Source organism: Protopterus annectens, chromosome 1.part1, assembly GCF_019279795.1.
Source record: "Protopterus annectens isolate FY-2018-M chromosome 1.part1, PAN1.0, whole genome shotgun sequence".
In the NCBI taxonomy this organism is placed as follows: domain Eukaryota; kingdom Metazoa; phylum Chordata; order Ceratodontiformes; family Protopteridae; genus Protopterus; species Protopterus annectens.
The window spans coordinates 1,769,708,549-1,769,732,471 of NC_056726.1; the positions used below are offsets into that span (position 1 = coordinate 1,769,708,549).

General features: G+C 37.4%; 1 protein-coding gene across 1 annotated transcript in view; it reads left to right on the forward strand.

The window, feature by feature from the left end:
• The first annotated feature begins 20,281 nt into the window (after positions 1 to 20,281).
• LOC122812128 (ficolin-1-like) overlaps positions 20,282 to 23,923 on the forward strand; it is a 1,158,126-nt gene continuing 1,154,484 nt past the window's right edge. The window contains exon 1 of the mRNA XM_044084426.1: positions 20,282 to 20,410. Within this exon, the coding sequence (XP_043940361.1) occupies positions 20,308 to 20,410 (103 nt within the window). The 5' untranslated portion in view covers positions 20,282 to 20,307. The remainder of the gene's footprint in view (positions 20,411 to 23,923) is intronic.

A 23,923-nucleotide genomic window follows, 5' to 3' on the forward strand; every position in this document is an offset into this window, starting at 1 on the left:
AAGGGGCGTGACGCCCCTGGACTGGCCCAGTAATCAAGTAGCCGCAATCCTCACTACTGGCAACAGTGAGGGACTTAAACATTGGGAAGATGACAAGTACACACACAGTAAAGTGCAATTTTCCTTAAGAGCACACAGAGATCACAGTCATTCTGGGTCTGGTTTCTCCCTCTTTCTGCAGCTCCCCAGTAAGACTCCCCACTGGCACACCTATAGAGTTGAGTCCTTAGCCAGGGTTCCAAGCTAAGTCTTCCCAACACTCTCTCTGCCTAACCAATGCTTCATGTCCCTGACCAAGTAGCTGACACACACACACACACACACACACACACACACACACACACACACACACACACACACACACACACACACTCACACTTACAGTTTGAGATTTGATTTATACACAAACACACACCTGGGAGAGGCTGGCACAGGTTTTCTAGCTATGCCCCCTTCTTTCCAGACTATAAGGTATTTATCACTGCCACCAGAGCCCAGTATTAGCTACTTTTAAGGCCCTTAACAAAGGGTGTCCAATACTACTGTGTAATGTTACTATTAATCCAAATGCCAGGCTATTAGGAGTGGCCTGTACAGTGTCACTAAATACATACCTAAGTACTCTAAGAGCTTAAATATGTCTCACAAATATCAGTCACAAAGATAGGTTTAATATATTTAATAATAAATAATAAAAGAATAAGACAATACTCAGTCAATCAGCACAGTAACTTTAGAGTTCAAAATCACAGGAAATATTTTAAAACAACATTGTAGGACATTCTCATATAAATACAGAAAACATCTAAACTAATCTTCACTATATTCCTATCTATATCTAAAAGAGATACTATGCCCTGAATCTTACTTACTGACAGGCCAGTGCAAATGATGATAATGAGTGGATGTTTCCAGGTAAAAGGCAAAATACAAAATGTACAGTCTCTCTCTGAGAGAGTTGTTACATTAATATAACATTTTACTGCTGGGTTAGCTTGGATGACATCACTCTTTGTCGCCTAACTTCAGTTCCCAGGCTAAACAAAAACTTAACAGAATTTAACATCTATGTGTTAAAAATACATATCTCTCAGATGTTTACAGATTTTGGAAATCATAAAACAAAAACATGCTTTTACATTTGAAACCTAGTAATTGTTTCTCTTTCAAAACAATACAAAAACTTCTACTTTATATATTGTGTCTGCTTCTGCATTGAAACTGAGAGATAACATCTCTTGTTTATGGACCAGCTATAAAGTAACTTAACCTCAACTATTCTTAAGTTTTGCATGTTAATCTTTTATGTTCCAGCAGGGCATGCTGTGGTACATTCTTGAAGCTCAGTACATAACATACAGTTTTGTATAAGTCATATCAATATTCACAAATGACATTGAAATATTTACAAAATTCCAGATAGCTGGGCTGGCAGCGTGACAAGGGGTTTCCCCTTTGAAAGTTGGGATTTCCTCCCACTGCCTTCTGTAACATTGATGCATAATTTTCAGAACCCAATTGTCTGTTGTCAAAGAGAAAAAAAGGAGATTCAGACTTTTTTTAAGGGGAAAGGGACAGGCAAGATGGAAGCTGGATCAATGGTCCTTAAATAATCATTCTGACTTGTTGGACTATTCTTCATTTTGATGGGGGGGGGGTTCCTGAATTCTGTTTGGAGTACCCTGCCATTTCTTCTTTCTTTCTTTATTTATGTATTTATTTCTTTAGTTATTTATTGCTAAGATTGGATGAGAGGTTAGACAATCCCTTAGAAATTTGGAAAAGGAGGGCTGAAAAATCTTAGATATTCTCTATATCAACTAACCCCTTCTGTCATACTTTTTGATAACCTGTGTAGGACAGGTACCAAAAACTAAATCTTTATCCAATGTAGAATTAAAAAAAAAAACAAATTTTTCACCTCATTTTTCAATCAAGAAAATTGCAGACAGTGATCCACACACATCCTCAGCGCTGACAGAAATGGTGAAATTGGTGAAGATTCTGAAAATTCCTTCTGTAACAGATAATAGTATTTTTGAGGAAGTAAAAAACGCAGTGTTCTAAGGAATGTAGAGGCTTGGGGTGCAGCTCGGTTGAAAGTTAAAACATTTATTAAAAAATTACAAGTTAAGCATTTTCATCTAAAAAAATATAGACTTCAGCAGAACAGATACAATTGATCAATTAAGATTTAAATACTTTAACATCACCAATCACAATTCCTCATTCTCTAATTACATTATTCATGAGATGATGTCACATCCCCATTCATGAAAAAAAAATATATATAATATGCTCTGTTTTAATAAATCAAAGCTTCAATAACAGGTTTAATGGGGATATGATCATTAATACCTGGTGGAGTTGTGGCATGCAAAAGAATTTGCCATCTAACTTCCTTCTCTCCTAGTAATGCTTTAACACTGCCCTCTCTAATTGGTTTGTTCAACACCTTTAATATGGCACATTTAAAGGTGGAACATCTATCACTATCCCTAATATGCCTATATAAGGCATTGTTTCCATCATCTTTCCTAATTGCATACAGGTGGTCATAAATCCTACATCTTAGATGTCTCCCAGTCTTTCCCACATAAAAACTGGGACACCCTTTACACTTAGCAAGATATACTACATTTTGCATCTGACAATTCCCCTTCTTGAATCTCAATACAGTGTGGTCCTTGTTGTCTACTACCAGGGTATTGTCTTCAAAAATTGCATAGCATTGGTTGGAATGTCCACAATTGGTGGTACCACCCATAGTGGACTGAATAATATGACTCTGGTTCTCAAATTTCATTTTAAGGTTGCAACCTATCCTGGGAACAAATTTCAGTTCATCCCCTACTATTTGGAAAATCTCATTGTCACATTTTAAAATACTCCAATTGTTTCTAATAATCTTTTTGACATCCCCCGTGAAGCCATTAATGGGTATTACACATGCTCTACTGTAACTGGTGGATGTCAGATCCTCAACTTGATTAATATTCTTAACCATTTCCACCCCCAATGGTGGTTTATATTTGTTCCCCCACTCACTTCTGATGTAACCTATGGCATCCTTGACTACATATTTCGGATAGCCTTTCTCGAAAAATAGGGTACCAATGTATTCAAATTCTTGGACCATATCCTGATATTCTGAGGTCATACGAGCAGCTCATATACATTGTCCCTTGACAATGTTTTTCTTTTGCCTACTTGGGTGACAACTGGAATACTCCAAATAAGTATTGCTAAAGGTATCCTTCCTGTAAATTCTAGACTTAAATCCACTGTTGGTCAGGGAAATATAAGTATCCAAGTAGGAAATACGTTCACTGCTGGTATGATATGTTAATTTCAAGTAAGGGCTGGACATGTGTAAGTAATTGATAAACTCAGTAATTCCGTCAGATGATCCATCCCATAAAATGAAGACATCATCCAGGAATCTAACATATCTCTTAATGTTAAATGGGCAATGTTAAAGCATTACTAGGAGAGAAGGAAATTGGGACTGTTTGGAAGATACTGGGCATTATTATTTTTAAATTTTATATCAACATAAAGCGTGTTGCAGTAGACAAGTTGTCGAGCAGGCTAGACGTTTCTGCATTATCAGCGTTTCTCCTGTGGAAATTCCATTACCATCTTCTTTCAGCTCTAAGGTACTGTTTTTTTGCAAACCTTCTTTTTTTCCAACTATCAGTACTTGTGGGTGCATGGTCACTGTGAAGAGCTTCTGGTTCTAGCATGTATTTGTCCTTCCTTTGAAACTTTGTGGTTTTTGAATTGGAGTCGACATTTTTACACTAAGAAGCAATCAAGGGTCGTTTCTACTATTAATGTATTCTTTTTACATATAATGACATCAGATCATCTGGGTCCAGCAGCTTAACTTTATATGACTGTGTCACATGTGCATTTTTTGGTCCGCCATCTCACCAGCTTGGACCTTATATTGGACGAACCATTTAACACTATCAACCTCACCAGCATGAGCAGTTATAACTATTAGCAGCTTGGACAAAAAATTTTGGTCTATAGACTGTTTTTTGTTGTTTTTTATTGTTTCATTTATATTATTAACATTTGAGTTGCCAGCAACTATTCTTTGTAAATCCATCTATTTTTTAGTATGGAACATGGTAGCATACATGAATGTTGTACAACTATTTTTGAATAAGTCTATAAGGCATATGATATCTAGACAAGGGGCACAGATTTGCGATCCCATATGTGTTTAGAACTACTTTTGGCTAGTTTCTTTGCCAATATTTGTTAGGTATAGGCATCGCCGTTCTGATCTGGATTTACTCACAATATCCTTGGGCTCATTTAAGGGCCTGTTTGACAAAAGTGGTTTTGCTAATTCTGTCTCTACTGGGATTTAAATAATTTTTGACCAATATAGATTAACTGGTGAACATACATAAGCAATGTTGTTTTATTATTTATCCTTTTTTATATTTCATTGTCTGATTGCTTTAATGACTATACATCTATGGCATATGGGAATATAACATGTAAGTATCACTCTCTTTTTTAGTGATATTTTTTAACATAGTGCTCTCTATATACTAGGCAATTCAGGTCATGTCATATACCTGATTTAACCATCTCTTGGTATTGTAATTATCCCCATTTGGGTCTTTACAACTTATTTATTGTTACTGACCCACCCTGTATTCCCTTATTTAGTTGATTTTGCATTGTTGACGGGTACTATGAAACAGGGCATCATAATTTAGTCTCTTATGGGGTTAGGATATATTAATCCCTTATTGTAGGGAATTTTCTATTATACAGACTTTTAGGCCGGTCAATCAGTACTAATTGGAGCTGTTTGGGTTGAATTCTTGGTTTTCAATGGGCAATCAAAGGTCACATTACCTCATACTGGTTTATGTGTGATTATTTGTGACTTTACCATATTTTTCTCTGGTTGGTTTTAATAACCACCACCACAATATCAGATATATTCTTTTGTGCTTCATCCTTAACAACATCTTTTATATATATATATATATATATATATATATATATATATATATATATAGTGACAAATCTCCTTTTTTTCAAGTTCAACAGGTCCCCTGCTGTCTGTTGTTTAATCTGGCAGTTTTTCTGTCATATTTGGTTGTAGGGACATAGCATATTAGACTGGCTTGGTATTTGCCTGGTCCTTTGGGCTACTATTGTTCTCTAATTTTTTGGCATGGTCCTTGGGGATTGACGTGGCAATCTTTATCCTTTTGGGAGAGGCCATTATTGTCAATTTCCTAATTCGACACATTCATATATTAAAATTTTTGATCTTATAAATCATTATATTTGAATTTTTCAAACTTTCAAATTATAACTCTACACGAATATGGACTTATTTAGTCTAGTCTCTGGATTATTAGCAGACAGAGAGGATCTTAGAGTGTTTGGTCTTGGTCCAACCACAACCAGCGGCAGTTCTAGTAACCCCTTGGGGCCTGAATCATCTTGTAGTCTGGCCTTTGATAATCTCTGCAAGCATCTTAAATCTTTAAGATCAAATGTATGGCACTCAAAACTCTTTAAGGCCTATATGGCTAAAGGCATCACCCAAAGGGGTCTTAGAATAAGAATGCAACCTCATGTGGGGGAGCCTGATGAAGAGCTCAACAGCCAATGGGCAACCATACAACAGCAGGTCACAATGTCATTTGTTGAAGCTCTGTCTAAATATCACGACAGAATAATTGATCGGGAAATCAACACAGTAACTGAACTGTGCAATGAAATACAAAAATTTGAGGGTGAAACATTTTTTAATAAATATTTAAATAAAGTGGCAAATGATCTAACAAGCCTTGAGGAGCAACTTAAATCTAGAAAAATCAAAATGTTCCAGCGGGATCAATTTGATTACCAAGGGGCCAACCCTTTCAGCAATCCCACGAAACATGTAAGATTTAATCCATATCCGGCCAAAACCTCAAAAAGAAAAAGATCTAGGTCGATTCTACGGAAAAGGCCTACAACCAATGGTTCATCTACTGATGACTCATCATCCTGCACAGAGAGTGACATACTCCCAGCATCGGATTTACCCAACCCCAAGAGGGTTCAGGGTTTTGTCCCTTTAGGGGGAAATACAAACGAGGGGGGAGGAAACACAAGAAAAATCGAGAACATTCAAAGCCTGTTAAAATTGGTAACACAGAAATAAATCAGAATGTACATTCTAATGTTTTGAATTTATCTAACTTTGTTTTGTCACCAACTCATTTGTCCATCCTTAATAAAGGTTTAACTTTTATTCCTGGATTTGTGGTATCTGAGGATGTCTTGGCACAAGAAGTTATGTCTTTTTGTAGAATTCTTAACTTGAAGCTGCAGTATGGTGATGGGGTGGAATCACACAACAATGACAAATTTGTATACCATAAATCCAAATACCTTCCTCCAGTGCACCCTATTGTACATCAGTTTCAGAGCAGCATTCTCAAAGATCTGCACTATTCTTTGGGAGATTTCTCCCCTGTTTGAATTGATGTGACTGTAGCATTTGTATATATAGGTTCAGACAGTGTGAGGGCTTGCCTCCCTGCAAAAAAAAATATTTTTTTTTCACTCTTAAATTCTGGGCAATTTTTTTTTATTCTTTCTGCATATCATCTTTCAGGAAGTCAGTATGTCATTTAGAACCTACTAACCCATTGCTTCTGTCCATACCTCTCAACCTCTTAGTGCAAGAAATCTAGGTAAAGACCAAAATAATGGAGGGAAAAAGGCCACAAAATAGGGACAGATTTTAAGTATCACTCTTATAAACTTAGAAGATAGTAGAATAACAGATTTTGTGTTAGCATGCATTTTCTGAATAATATGAAGTCTGAAACTCAAATGTATGTCATTATTTAGTGATTTTAATCCCCAGTGATTTTCCAGAACAATAGCAATTTTGTGAGGAACAGACTAAAAACATGAGGCAAAAATCTGGACGATCTGTGAGAATCTGGACAGTTGAGAGTTATGCTCCTGTCTCTCTTTTGGTGACCCTCTATTCCGACAAGACAGAGATAGAAATTTCTTTGCTGTCGTTGTAAAGTGTACTCAAGTAACTCAATCAAGACATGCAGAACTCTTACCCATCCCACCTCCTTAGTTGTTTTAGTACTTACACACTCATTAGCTTACATGCAGCTATTTCCTGCACTTAGCTACATTTTAGCTTTCAGTTAAATGACATGTCCTATTTTACTGGCAATCTTTGCCATTCCTGTGATTTCAGCCAACAGTAAGCATAAATATTTGGGAAATATAAGCCTTATGTTTTGGGTCTGGACTTTGGCCAGCATAAATGGCAGTGAACTGACAAAATAAGATTATTTTAGATAGAAGTTTTTTGGCATACCAACACAATTCAGTACTGTATGATACTGTTTTATCACCTCATTAAATTAGTTTCAAGTGTGCTAAAAGCATATTAGCATGCATGAATGGATATTCTTTGTAGCTTAACGTGTCTATGAACTATAGAATAATTCTTATTTATTGAGTTAAAATGACAGTCTTAAGAGCAGTGTTATACGAACAGATATAAGAAATGCAATGTTTGTATCACAGAACAATGTGAAATTAAAGGTATGGACAGTCACATCTTTTGATATTGTAAAACTGCACAGAACTCTGGCAATAGCAGGGCACTCTGGAAAGTAACACATTGTTTAATATTTTAGTGCTATCTTCTGCAGCACTGCAAATTTGTTTAAATAGAAACTATTTTAGTAGCTGGGGAAATACAAATATATAATTGTCAGTTAACTGTTTCCTGCCATTTCTTCATTTACTCAACAATGGGAACGGAGTGTTAAGTGTTGCTGTAGTTCACATATTTTAATTAGCATGTCAAGAACTAAAGGTTTCTTATCTGAACAGCTGGTTACCATAATATTTTCTGAATATATATATATATATATATATATATATATATATATATATATATGGGTCCATGTCATATGGTCGACTGTTCATTTGACTGAAAGTTCATTTGACTGAAAGTTCATTTGATCGACAAGCATTTTAGGTGGGGGCTGGGGGCTGTGCCCCCCACACCCCCTCTAACTATATATATCAACTCCAGGGTCGCACAACATTGGGGAAGGGGGCAAATGCTTGTCGATCAAATGAACTTTCAGTCAAATGAACAGTCGACCATATGACATGGACCCATATATATATATATATATATATATATATATATATATATAGCTGTTCCATCATCTTCCATGTGTTTTCCTTTGCCTTCATTTCCTGAATAAATTCAAGATTCTGAATCTGGGTAAAAAGCTGAAGGGACAGATACAGGGTTTTCTCATCAGTTTTCTGATTCAGACTCAGAGGAGAGCTCACTTTCAGATTCTCATTAGAGTTTCTTTCTCTGAGATTATCTGGCATTTTTTTGAAGCCATATTGCTCAGACACAGCTCCACGTGGTCCTGTTGAGTCTTCCTGGCTACAGAGAACTGAAAAAAAGCGACTGCTTTCTTGATTAAGTATACTGCTGTTTTTTATATTTGTTTTACCTTCTACTGCTTACCTAGAGCAAGCTTTAACTGTTTTCATAGTTATTTACTGCATTTTTATTATCTGCACTTAAAAGTACATTTTAGTCGAAATTAGTCTAATTCAAGTCGAAAAGTGTTTGTTTGCTGTTTAATTTAATTGTTTGGCTGCCCACTAAAGTGTGCTAGCCTGTACTACTGACTTATTGCCTTTTCTGCATTTCTGTGTGTTTCTATTTAAAAACAAAAGAACCAAAAAAATATTCCTTGTTTTCCTGTCTCTCCTAAACTAGTCAGACCAGTTTACAGGCCTTGCTGTATCCTGGGCTGTGTTGTAGTTCCTGTGTTGCCCATTGCCTTACTTGGATAGAAGGGAGTTTCTTAGCTCACCAGTGGGAGTGGGGAGCCTTGAATAGCCTACCTGTCCTTGAGGGAAGTGACCTCAGCACAAGAAGCTGTAATAATTGGTCATTTTGGACCATTTCTAGCTCTTTTGAAGTTCCCTGGTTAAAATCTGCCTCTGGCATTTTTTTGAAGCCATATTGCTCAGACACAGCTCCACGTGGTCCTGTTGAGTCTTCCTGGCTACAGAGAACTGAAAAGAAGCGACTGCTTTCCTGATTAAGTATCCTGCTGTTTTTATATTTGTTTTACCTTCTACTGCTTACCTAGAGCAAGCTTTAACTGTTTTCATAGTTATTTACTGCATTTTTATTATCTGCACTTAAAAGTACATTTTAGTCGAAATTAGTCTAATTCAAGTCGAAAAGTGTTTGTTTGCTGTTTAATTTAATTGTTTGGCTGCCCACTAAAGTGTGCTAGCCTGTACTACTGACTTATTGCCTTTTCTGCATTTAGCGCGGAGTTGCCACTAGAGCACCATCAGGCAGTGCCGGTTAAACAAGGTTAAACTATTTCTGGCTCCGTAAAGTCTGCTCTTCATTTTTTCCCTTAGAACTGCTCTGCTTGTAATCTAAACAGTCTATTCTCTATCTGTAAAGCTCAGCACTTGTTCCTAAAGCATTTTTAAGTCAGGTAAAGCACTTCTATATTATACAAAGTACTTCACTAGCTTAAAACCCCCTTGAGTACCCACTTCCCTATAGGTCCTTTCTGACTCAGTTACACAGCAAACTTTTTCATTTCTTCTAGCATGTCAAAGGGTCAGTTGCTAGCGTCCTCTCCTGCTCAGCTGGTGAATCTGGGAATATTGAGGCAATGTTACAATTGCCTCATGTACACAGACAACCCTCTCCTCCTCCCACAAAACACAAATACATGCGAGAGATGCAACTATATAGCCAAACTGGAGGCTGAGCTCTCTCAACTCAGGACTGGCAAAACCAGACAGGAGGAGAAGGTAACCACACACACCATAAACCCAGTCTCACATAGAACTATCACAACTACAAATCAAACACATAAACACACAAAGACATACTCGGAGGCACTGATCAAAAATCTACTAAAACAGCAGAGGCCTCCAAAGCAGACACCCAAACAACTGCCACCTCATGATATAACACAAGCAACACATAGATCACAAAGTCAGTGTGCAAATCAGTCACAGCCCTTAAGGCCAAACACAATGCCAGACACACTTGTCATAGGTAACTCCATAGTCAGACACACTGACGTCCCACTCACCAGACTGAACAAGGAGAGGGTCACAGTAAGCTGCCTGTCGGGTGCTAGAATCCGCCACATAACACAAGCACTCAGGTCACTCCACAGCAAGTACAAGTATGACTCAGTCATTGTCCATGCCGGTGTGAATGACCTGAGGCACCTCCCTGGACTACATGAAAAGAGACATAAAGGAGCTCTCAGATTATGTAGCCCAGGCTGGTATGACCCTGACCCTGAGCAGTATCCTACCTTCACCAAGAATGATGCCACAATACAGAGACAAAATGATCAGTTTTAATAATTGGCTTAATTTCTGGTGTCATTCTAAGGGGATCCAATGTCTGTCTGCCTGGAATGACATGCTTGACAAGCCACGCTGCTTCACAAGGGACGGCTTGCACCTGTCAACCCTGGGTTTCTGGATATTGGCAAAGGCTCTTGCCACCCCCATAGTGCCTTTTTTAGACAAGGCTCAAATTCTAAACCCACTGCCCTAGAAAACAATAATGGAAAAAAACTAAGGGTAATGCTGCTCAATGCCAGAAGTCTAAATCTCAAGATGCACGCCCTCGAAGCCCTCCTCAGTATGGAGAACATCGATGTCTGTGCTGTGACTGAAACCTGGTTCAAGGCTCCTGAGAGCGCCCCAGCACTATCAGGTTTTACCTCATATCATGTGTTTCGGCCCCAAAACCCGGACCGTACCACAAAAGGAGGGGGTGTATCCATATTCATCAAGGATACCCACACCTCCAGGCTGGTGGCAACTCACGAAGCATCAGAGACCATTCAGGTGCAATTAACCATAGGCAAAACTGCTCTACAGTTTGTAGCATGTTACAGGCCACCCAAACATAGACTGGGAACATTACTCAAGCCCCAATACCCTAGCCCAAAGGTTCCTGGAGTTCATAAACTCAAATGCTATGGAACAACTTGTCACCATTCCCACAAGAGGTGAAAATATACTAGACCTGATCATCACAAACATGGGGACAAAATGCTCCACACCAGAAGTATATCCCTCATTGGTGAGATCAGACCATAAACTAATCTCACTGGAGATCCACATCCGCCCCACCCCAACAAAAGACCACAGTGAAGAACTACCCAAAAGCCAACCTCACACTTCTTAAGACTGGTGTGGTATCCTTCAAGGCCCCTGAGCCATTGAAACCACAACCCACGCTGCTGAATCCCTTACAAATGCTTTCTACGAGCACCTCCAGGATTGCATGGATCAAGCAACCCAAATAAAATCAAGACCCTTTCCACCAAAGGCAAGCGCCCAATCTGGTGGACCCCAGCCATAAACAAACTTTACAACAAGAGGAGAAAGCTACTACAAGATAGAGCAAAATCCCTAAAAGGGAAGACATCTCTGATCAATACTAGTAAAAAACTACGATCACTCATAAAATCATCCAAGGCCAACTTTGAGAGAAAAATCACCAAGGACTCAAAAGACAATCATAAGGCCTTCTTTAGCTATGTTAGAAATCTGGGTGGAAACTCCCAGATATGCTCAGAATTAGTCCAAAATGATACAAAAACAGACATTGCAAACATACTGGCAGACAGGTTCAGTGAAAATTTCTCCCTCCCCAAAGGAGAAATATCTATCCCAGCAGATTGTAGCCTCCCAATCATCTCAAATGCCCAGGTGAGAGCTGCTCTCTCTAAAGCTAAAAACACAGCATCAATGGGACCGGATGGTGTCCCGGCTGTGTGCTACATGAACTCAATGAGGAACTAAACCCACACATAAGGCTGCTGTTTAATCTTAGCCTTACCACAGGATCCAAAGAGTGGCCAACTGTGGTCCCACTCGGCGGTGCTTCTATGGACCCTGGTAATTGCTCCCATAAGCTTAACAAGCCTGGTCTGCAAAGCTATGGAGAGGATCATAATGGAACTCATAAATAAAGACATAGGGGACCTACAGACATTGGATCCTACCCAATTGGCTTTGTCAAGGGCAGATCATGCCTCTTGAAATTGGTCGCCTTTTTGAAACAGTCACCAAGGCCATTGATGAGGGTAAGGCAGTTCACACAGCCTACCTTGACCTTGCAAAAGCACACAATACCCCACTCAGGTATCATAGAAAAGCTCACCAGCTTAAATGTAAACCCATATGTCACAAGATGGGTTGCAAACTGGCTCAAGGACAGAACCCACAGGGTTAGAGTTGCTGGTGCCATGTCAGACTCAAGCGGTCGCGGTGTCCCACAGGGCTCAGTCCTGGGCCCCCTCTTGTTCGGCATCTACTTTTCAGAAGTGCAGGCAAACACAGGAGGATTATGGCTGATAAAGTTTGCAGATGACTGCAAACTGCCATAGTTGAAAATCCATCAGACACAGATATCCTTCAGAGAGGTCTCATAGAAATGGATAACTGGTGCCAGAGCCATGGCCTTAAGCTAAACGCCAAAAAATGTATAGTCATACCCTTTGGTAAAAAAAGGTAACCCCAAGTTACCACATAGGTGGCAATCCATTAAGCACAGAAGAGGTTATCAGGGACCTGGGGACCCAAGTTGACAGTAACCTTTCTTTTGACACTCACATTGCCAAAGTGGTTAGGAGGACCTTCTACATTGCCCACCTGATTATGAAGGATTCACATCCAGATCAAGGGAGGTCATTGTTCCCCTGTACTCTTCACTTATCAGACCAATGATTGAGTACAATGCCCCATTCGAATGTATCTTACCTGACACCTGCAGCAATTGGAAAGACCCCAAAAGTTCCTCACCAAAAGGATAAAGGGGCTCAAAAATATGCCATATGCTGCGCGATTGAAGAAACTCCAGCTCTATTCAGTCGCATACCGTCTGCTCAGAGGTGACCTGTGCCTGACATACAAGGCCATGTCCAACCCGGAATTAATGGACATGCTCCACCTCAAAAAATCCAAATCCACCAGAGCCACAAGAGCAAGAGACTTAAACCTCAACACAGATATAAATAGGACATGCTGGAGGGACAGATTCATCACCCAGAGACTCCCTATGCTGTGGAACAGAATCCCAGTCCATGTGAGACAGAGCACCTCGCTGGCTCTGTTCAAGAGGAATCTTGACCAGTGGATGGGAGATCGTAGGTTTACCCCGGGGATCATCTCTGTATCACTGCTGGACAGAGGCATGGCAAACTAATGGGCATAGTATTCTTCAACCTAAGGGGTGGTGAAAGCCACACAACTCTGGCTAGACTTATAAATGCCCTAGGGCAGATAGCCTAGTATGAACCTATGAACCTATGAACAAAATAAACACCAAACAACTACATGAAGAATACTAAGGAATGTAGAGGCTCGGGGTGCGGCTCGGTTGAAAGTTAAAACATTTATTAAAAAATTGCAAGTTAAGCACTTTCATCTAAAAAATATAGACTTCATCAGATCAAATACAATTGATCAATTAAGATTTAAATACTTTAACATCACCAATCACAATTCCTCATTCTCTAATTACATTATTCAAGAGATGATGTCACATCCCCATTCATGAAAAAAAAATATATAATATGCTCTGTTTTAATAAAGCCTAGCTTCAATAACAGGTTTAATGGGGATATGATCATTAATACCTGGTGGAGTTGTGGCATTCAAAGAATTTAAAAAAACAAGCGGAGCCAGCAAACTGTGATTAAAGATGCTTTATAATCCTTGTAGCAACATAACAGATAACCAGACCGGTTTCGGCTGGCAACAACACACAGCCTTCTTCAGTGTGAAACAAAACAGTCAAATGCTACAATTTATATACATACATCTGTCATACTATTGGTTCATCTTCAGAATTGCTCATTAAGACCAGGTGGAAACAATCCACCTAGTTTTATAATCCATTTCTTTTCTTTAGAGTCTAAAATAGAATGCCATCCAGTTTTATTAGATTTATTACCCTTGACTATATCAATAACAGTAAAAGTAAATTTAGCAGTTTTGTGTATCTGACTGTGTTTGTACAGAGCATTATTAACTTTTTTGTTTTTAATATTACTTACGTGTTCAGAAATTCTTAGCCTGAGAGGGCGAGATTTCTGACCAATGTAAAAGGGCCCACAACTGCATGTAGCCAAATAAACTAACCAATCACTGCTGCAGTTGGCAAAAAATTGTATATCATACACTCTGGAACAATTCCTGCTCGTGAATTGTTTGGATTTCATAACTTTGTCACAATTGATGCAATGGCCACAGGGAAAGCAGCCAACAAGAGGTTCCCCGGTCAAGGTTGTTTGTAATGAATAGGTATACCCTGTGTCAAGTGTATGCTTATAGTGGTGAAAACATGATGCCAAATTATTACCTTTATGAAATGAATATAGGGATCTGTCCAGTATTAGGTTGGCTAATTCTGGATCACATTGTAAAATATTCCAGTGTCTATTAATGCTGTTGATTAATAAGTCTGAGTTCCTGGCGTAGGTTGTTACAAACCTGATGGGCTATGCTTCGTCATGGCTCCATGATTTATAGGATAACAAATCCTGCCTTGGTAATGTATTAGCCCAATTGCTGGCTTGCAGAACATGTCCCATGTGGTATCCCTTTGCTCTGAACCTGTTAGGTCCCGTCTATGTTCTTGAAAAGTTTCTTTGTGGGAACAAATGCGCCTCATATGTATGAATTGAGATTTCGGGATGTTTCTGTCAATATGGGGAGGATGAAAGCTTGATGCATGGAAGACCGTGTTGTATTCGGGGTACTTCCTAAATACTTGTGTGCTTAGAGTGTGGTCAGGTTGTCTATTAATCAAAACATCAAGAAAAGTAATTGTACTGACATGGTAGTTAGCTGTAAACTGTAGACCCCATTTGTTGTCATTCAAGTAGGAGATGAATTTGGTTAGATACTCAACATCGGCCCTCCATACCATCCAGCAGTCATCCAAATAATGTCTCCAGATGTAGATTTCTTCCAGATATATGTTATGGCTGCTGTTGTAAATGATTTGATCCTCAATGAAAGCCATAAAGAGGTCAGCATATATGGGGGCAAAAGATGCCCCCATTGCTGTGCCCTTGGTCTGCTAAAAACAAGAATCCTGGTAAAAGAAGACGTTATTAGTGAGGACATGTTCTGCAAGACCAACAAGAAAATAATTAAAGTCTGGTTCATATAAATGTGCCATATTAAGCCAATGTGTCAAAGCTTCCAAACCTACCTTGTGTGGTAGGCTAAGAATTTCTGAACACGTAAGTAATATTAAAAACAAAAAAGTTAATAATGCTCTGTACAAACACAGTCAGATACACAAAACTGCTAAATTTACTTTTACTGTTATTGATATAGTCAAGGGTAATAAATCTAATAAAACCGGATGGCATTCTATTTTAGACTCTAAAGAAAAGAAATGGATTGTAAAACTAGGTGGATTGTTTCCACCTGGTCTTAATGAGCAATTCTGAAGATGAACCAATAGTATGACAGATGTATGTGTACAAATTGTAGCATTTGACTGTTTTGTTTCACACTGAAGAAGGCTGTGTGTTGTTGCCTGCCGAAACCGGTCTGGTTATCTGTTCTTATGTTGCTACAAGGATTATAAAGCATCTTTGATCACAGTTTGCTGGCTCCGCTTGGTTTTTTAAATTCTTTGAATGCCACAACTCCACCAGGTATTAATGATCATATTCCCATTAAACCTGTTATTGAAGCTAGGATTTATTAAAACAGAGCATATTATATATTATTTTCATGAATGGGGATGTGACATCATCTCATGAATAATGTAATTAGAGAATGAGGAATTGTGATTGGTGATGTTAAAGTATTTAAATCTTAATTGATCAATTGTATTTGATCTGATGAAGTCTATATTTTTTAGATGAACGTGCTTAACTTGCAATTTTTTAATAAATGTTTTAACTTTCAATCGAGCCGCACCCCGAGCCTCTACATTCCTTAGTATTCTTCATGTAGTTGTTTGGTGTTTATTTTGTGTGGTCTAGGTGGATTTCTTGTAGTTATAAACTCAGTGTTCTACCACTGAAACACTGGCACATTCTGTAAATAATCTCAGAGAAAGAAACTCTAATGAGAATCTGAAAGTGAGCTCTCCTCTGAGTCTGAATCAGAAAACTGATGAGAAAACCCTGTATCTGTCCCTTCAACTTCCTACCCAGATTCAGAATCTTGAATTTATTCAGGGAATGAAGGCAAAGGAAAACACATGGAAGATGATGGAACAGCTATATATATATATATATATATATATATATATATATATATATGTATATATATTTATATATATGTATATATATTCAGAAAAGATTATGGTAACCAGCTGTTCAGATAAGAAACCTTTAGTTCTTGACATGCTAATTAAAATATGTGAAATACAGCAACACTTAACACTCCGTTCCCATTGTTGAGTAAATGTAGAAATGGCAGGAAACAGTTAACTGCCAATTATATATTGGTATTTCCCCAGCTACTAAAATAGTTTCTATTTAAACAAATTTGCAGTGCTGCAGATGATAGCACTAAAATATTAAACAATGTGTTACTTTCCAGAGTGCCCTGCTATTGCCAGAGTTCTGTGCAGTTTTACAATATCAAAAGATGTGACTGTCCATACCTTTAATTTCACATTGTTCTGTGATACAAACATTGCATTTCTTATATCTGTACATATAACACTGCTCTTAAGACTGTCATTTAAACTCAATAAATAAGAATTATTCTATAGTTCATAGACACGTTAAGCTACAAAGAATATCCATTCATGCATGCTAATATGCTTTTAGCACACTTGAAACTAATTTAATGAGGTGATTAAACCGTATCATACAGTACTGAATTGTGTTGGTATGCCAAAAAACTTCTATCTAAAATAATCTTATTTTGTCAGTTCACTGCCATTTATGCTGGCCAAAGTCCAGACCCAAAGCATAAGGCTTATATTTCCCAAATATTTATGCTTACTGTTGGCTGAAATCACAGGAATGGCAAAGATTGCCAGTAAAATAGGACATGTCATTTAACTGAAAGCTAAAATGTAGCCAAGTGCAGGAAATAGCTGCATGTAAGCTAATGAGTGTGTAAGTACTAAAACAACTAAGGAGGTGGGATGGGTAAGAGTTCTGCATGTCTCGATCGAGTTACTTGAGTACACTGAACACCGACAGCAAATAAATTTCTATCTCTGTCTTGTCGGAATAGAGGGTCACCAAAAGAGAGACAGGAGCATAACTCTCAACTGTCCAGATTCTCACAGATCGTCCAGATTTTTGCCTCATGTTTTTAGTCTGTTCCTCACAAAATTGCTATTGTTCTGGAAAATCACTGGGGATTAAAATCACTAAATAATGACATACATTTGAGTTTCAGACTTCATATTATTCAGAAAATGCATGCTAACACAAAATCTGTTATTCTACTATTTTCTAAGTTTATAAGAGTGATATTTAAAATCTGTCCCTATTTTGTGGCCTTTTTCCCTCCATTATTTTTGTCTTTGCCTAGATTTCTTGCACTAAGAGGTTGAGAGGTATGGACAGAAGCAATGGGTTAGTAGGTTCTAAATGACATACTGACTTCCTGAAAGGTGATATGCAGAAAGAATAAAAAAAAAAAATGCCCAGAATTTAAGAGTGAAAAAAAAAATTGTTTTTTGCAGGGAGGCAAGCCCTCACACTGTCTGAACTTATATATACAAATGCTACAGTCACATCAATTCAAACAGGGGAGAAATCTCCCAAAGAAAGTGAATGCTTTTCTATGGGAAAACAGCTTTCTGCTTTATTCTGTTCATCTTTTTATTCCTGCATACTACTGATACTTGAACAATTTCAGCTTGAACATGTGTAGGGGAGCCCCATTAGCAGAAGCATGTGGGTCAATTATACTGTAAGACTTTTTTGAGGGGGTGATTTTGAGCATTTCTGTGTTTGTACATATGTGCATGACTTTAGACTTTTTGATTCTAAATGCACTATAGCTGCCTTAGTAAGTGACACATTACCAGAGTTCCTAAACTGAGGGGATGGGGTTAAAATGGTTGAGAAGGCACAAGGCACAGATGTTTTGAGACACTGGGTAGCATGCTAGCTTATTGCATAAGGTTATTCCTTTATAACTTCAGAGATTGAGTTTCACTCCTACCATCTGCTTACCATCCATGTAGGAATTGTATGATTTCCCAGTATGTTCCTGGATTTTCCTTGCATGCTGTGGATTTCTCTAAAAATGTTCTTTTGAAGTGGTTAAATTTAATAAAGTCGTACATTTGTTTATATCTCTGTGTGTGTGTGGGTGTGTGTGTGTGTGTGTGTACGTGTACATATATATATATATATATATATATATATATATATATATATATATATATATATATATATGTGTGTGTGTGTGTGTGTGTGTGTGTGTGTGTGTGTGTGTGTGTGTGTGTGTGTGTGTGTGTGTGTGTGTGTGTGTGTGTGTATGTGTGTGTGTGTGTGTATATATATATATATACATATATATATATATATATATATATATATATATATATATATATATATATATATATATATATATATATGTGTGTGTGTGTGTGTGTGTGTGCATGTATATATACTCTAGATAAACACTCACCAAAATGAGAAGATGAAAATTATTTGAAGGTCTGTTTTCTTGTCAAGTATAGAGTTCACAGCTCTGCTGCTACATAGTATGGTTCTCTCATGCATGCACACACACACAAACAGCTTTGATAACTGAAACAATAAAAGCATTTATGTGATTTGCTTGTAATATTTGTGAATTTTAAGACCCGGACTACACAGATTACATGTATTGCCTTTTGCATGATTTAGAAGCACCTCTTAATTTTTTTTTTTTTTCGGTTATGCTTGTTTGGTGTCCGTTTCATGTGAATATAGCTACAAATTTACAGATTACTTCATGAGTTTAAAATAGCTTGCTTCAGACATCTATATTACTTAGCTTAATTATTAAAACAGTCTATCTGCTAATTGCCTTATTTAAGCTTTCTACTAATGTCCATGGGGTGCATTGTTTTTTATATGGCAGTGATGAAGCAGTTACTGTGCTATATGTTTTCACAACATTTTAGAAAATGCCCAAAATGATGTATTCGGCCACTAAAATAAGACGCTGGACCATAACATAATGTAATGTGACCAGCACAGAATTTGCATTTTTCAAGCTTTCTGGCTAGTATGAAACCTTCATCAGGAGTTATAATTGCACAGCTTACATTGGTCAGATAGAGTATATTACATCATATCTGTGTTCCAATGTTTTTGTAGAAACTGCCTTGATCAAAGATAGATATTTAATACTTTTCAGACAAAAAAATTAGTTTACGTAGCACAAACTTTACACATTTTGATGCACGTTTGCTGGATTAACAAACAAAAAAAAACTCTTGCTGTAGATTTCCTAAGAGATTTTGACTATCCTTTTTCATATAAACATCAATACATATGATGTTTCCTTTAGTTCTGCAAATCTATACTTCAGAAGGGTGTTTCTACAGCTTGTCTTATTCAGGTTATTCATGACAAATCTAATGTCATAGTCTTAATTAAGCCTGATGCACTGTTGTTAAAACTAAGAAATTATACAAGTTTTTCAGCGAAAGAACACAATGTTATTGCATCCTCTACAGACTAGAAAAGTTCAAATTTTCTAAACAATTCTGGCTACAAAAGCAAGTCCTGCTATTCAATCTGGATGGAAATATATGCATTCAGTTGTTAGAAATGTACATCTGATGTAATAAAATTTGTCTGTCTTTTGTATAAAATACAAATATTTTTATACAGTGTGGCATACCAGATTTACATTACCAGATAGTCACATATACTAGATTTTTCTTACACTGTTCCCATGAGAACCTTTGTTACCATAAGCAAACTATATAACAATACACAAACTTATATCACTCAGTCAAAGAAGCATCCAGATTTCCAACACAAGTGATAAGACTTCACAACAACAGACATTGCTGTACCATTTCTATATGAAAATACTTTGTTAGACTGATAATAATTTGGAACTCTGTTCTGTATCCAAATAAGGAAGTACTTGTTTTTGACCACACCCTCTTCATTTATTCTGGTCATTTTTAAGAAAACTCCAGTTGGTGTTCACTGTCAGATCTAAATTGGATAGAACAGATAGAACATGATGGACTTTCTCTTCAGAATTCCTTTGATTATTTATTTATTATCATTTCATTTCCCTTCATGGGTATGGACTGCAGAAAAAGACAGTAACACTTGCACAGGTAAGTAGTGCAGATTTTACTTTTTTAGTAGTGTATGTTTACTTTTGTGTCCTTATATTTGTGCAGTATATTATCTGAGCAAATTAATTTACATTGTCTTTAATGTTTTTTCTTCTGGTTGTTAAAACAAGGATGCAATGTTATCACGAAGGCACTCTGCATCTCAGATTTTTATATTGCTTTTGTACTGTACATTACATCATTAGATTACTAAGATGATACAATGGGAGTGTAATATTGAAATGTTTATACGCACTATTCACTCTGATTACCAAGTTAGTATATTTTTTCTGTAACTGATATATGTAGGTTAATCGGCTGACTAATATAACTATTGAAAGGGAAATTAAAAATTCAAATACGATTTAATGATCTAACTGCAAATAAAGTGTGATGGAATCTGTTCTTTATGTTTTTTTGTACCTTTATTGTTCTCATGTGGGCTATGTGGAGTTCACATTCATTGAATAAAAAGAGTGCAATGAGGTAATATAGAACAGAAATATCTTGTGGATAAAAACAGGGTTTACTCCAACAACTCAAAAGAGTTTCTGAAAATGTATTGTTATACTGCTAAAGTATTTTGCCTATGCCTGTTTTCATCTTAGAAAATCTGAGTGGGATTCAGATAAAGTTTAACTTTGTTATAGCTGTTAGTTGTAGATATTTGGAAAAGAATGTGACAAGTATTAGTTAAACAAAATATTGTGGCTAGGCTTACAACTTGGAAATTAAAGCAAGCAGTTTGTGCTTTGTGTTGGATTTTCTCTACCACCCACATATAAAAAAGTATTTCTTTTACAGTGAGATATATACACATGGCTCAATGTAATGATGACATTTCTGATAGTAAACCTTACAAATGGATGTTAAAAATGTTGGTGAATCTTTTAAATTTATGCAGGATACATAGAACAAAACTACAAAGTCAATGTAGATGTTTTGTGCAGATACAGTGATTTTTGAGATAACGATTTTTGTAAACATTAAAACCACTTATATGGATGTATGTCAAGTTTCAGGGTGGATTATATCCCCCACCTAAGTAAGCACAATATCATCTTGCTAGGAAAATGGTTCCATAAAGAGTAGAAATGCATGAATCCATTGTGTAAGTTGCAGTCACACAGCAACCATCCTAGTTAAATATTCAGGACAGTTGTATTCAAACCCCTATTCTGAACCGCAAGCTGTGAGTCAATATATCATTACAGGTAACCAACAGTTATCACCAAGCAACATTTCTTGAATCTGTGAATCCTATCTCCTGTCTATGGGCAACAAACAGATCATATAACAAACCATATAACATATGTTCACATTGCACAGCATTTCTTATCATCATTCAATGTTTATCATATATAGCACCACAAAAAGAAACATATTTATTTATATCCTGGGGAAGTAATAACTTATTTTTGGTCATGACGTAACAGCACAAATTATTACCAACTTTAAGGGAGAAGTAATTTAATGGCAGGATACTATTGTGTAGATAATGCCTCCACTGAACCATAAGAAAAACAATGCATAATTAGGATATAAAAATAAATTATAGTCAATGTAATTATCACATTTGTAATTATCCTCATGTTGTTTTTCCCGTATCTAAAAACAAACAATACACAAAGAACCAGTTTAGTAAATCACCTAAATTACCTAATGGAACGCTAGATAATTTGGGTGATTTACTCTTTGTGTGTTCTTTATTTTTATTACTTACAGTTTAGAGTACTGGTATTGCATGGATTGCTTTTGTTATTTTTGACAAAAAAAAACTATATATATATATATATATATATATATATATTTTATTTTATTTATTTATTTTTTTGTTGCTTTATCACCTTCAACTTATTTTGGCATAATGACTGATGCAGTGAGTTACTATATTCGCACTGTTTTGGTATACAATGATCTTTTTAACCTATTCATGTTTTAAAATTCTGGCTCTGACAAAAATATAGTAAAACATAGTTATTAAATATCCTTAAATTAAATTGTATGGTGACATTTTGACACTGTTCTTTTTCTCATTAAGTTAACTTCTGATCCTTTAAGTAGTCTAACAGCTTATGTTACTTCGTGTCCTCCAGGATGAAACTGTAAAGCTATGCAGCGCATTATCATGGAACTCATAAACACATTGGGAGCCTCCAGGCACTGGGCCCTACCCAATTTGGCTTTGTTAAGGGCAGGTCTTGCCTCTTAAACCTAGTTGATTTCTTTGAAACAGTTACCAAAGCCATAGATGAGGGCAAGGTAGTCCACACAGCCTACCTGGACCTCGCAAAAGCCTTCGACACAATACCCCACTTGGGCATCATAAATAAGCTTACCAGCTTAAATATCAACCCCTATATCACAAGATGGGTTGCAAACTGGCTCAGGGATAGAACCCACATGGTCAGAATCACAGGTGCCATGTCCGAATCCAAACCAGTTACAAGTGGCATCCCACAGGGCTCAGTTCTGGGACCTCTCTTGTTCGGTATATACTTCTCTGAGGTTCAGGCTAACACGGGGGGATTATGGCTGACACAGTTCACAGATGACTGCAAACTGGGGGCCATAATCGACTCTCCAGCTGACACAAGCATCCTCCAAAAGGGTCTCACAGAGACGGATGCTTGGTGCCAAAGCCACGGCCTCAAGCTAAATACTAAAAAGTGCATAGTCATCCCCTTTGGGAAAAACAAGGTGCCCACAAATTACCACATAGGTGGTAATCCATTAAGTACGGAAGAAGTAATTAGAGATTTGGGGACCAATGTATATAGTAATCTCTCCTTTGATAATCACATTGCCAAAGTGGTTAGAAAGACCTTCTATATAGCTCACCTTATCATGAAAGGGTTCACATCTAGATCAAGAGAGGTCATTGTGCCCCTCTACTTGTCACTCATCAGGCCCATAATTGAATATAATGCCCCTTTTGGGATGTACCTTACCCAACACCTGCAGCAACTGGAGAGACCCCAAAAGTACCTCACCAAGAGGATCATGGGCTACAAACAGATGTCCTATGCAGCTCGACTAAAGAAACTCCAGCTCTACTCAGTTGCTTACCGCCTACTCAGAGGCGATCTATGCCTGACGTACAAAGCCATGTCAAACCCAGAATTAATGGATGTGCTCCACCTCAAAAAATCCAAGTCCCTTAGAGCTAAACGCTCCAGGGACTTAAACCTCAGCACAAAAATAACTAGGACATGCTGGAGGGACAGATTCATTTCCCAGAGGGTCCCCTCACTCTGGAATAGAATCCCAATTCATGTTAGACATAGCCGCTCGCTGACCCTCTTCAAGTGAAATCTGGACGCGTGGATGGGAAATTGCAAATTCACCCCTGGGATCTCTTCTGTGTCCCTGCTAGACAGAGGCACAGTAAACTAATCTTAAAGGGTACCTTATGTGACCTACTTTACAGAGGTACAGTAGGCTAATCTAATAGGGAGGCGGAAGCCAAATACACTCTGGCTAGGCTTATAAATGCCCTAGGGCAGATAGCCT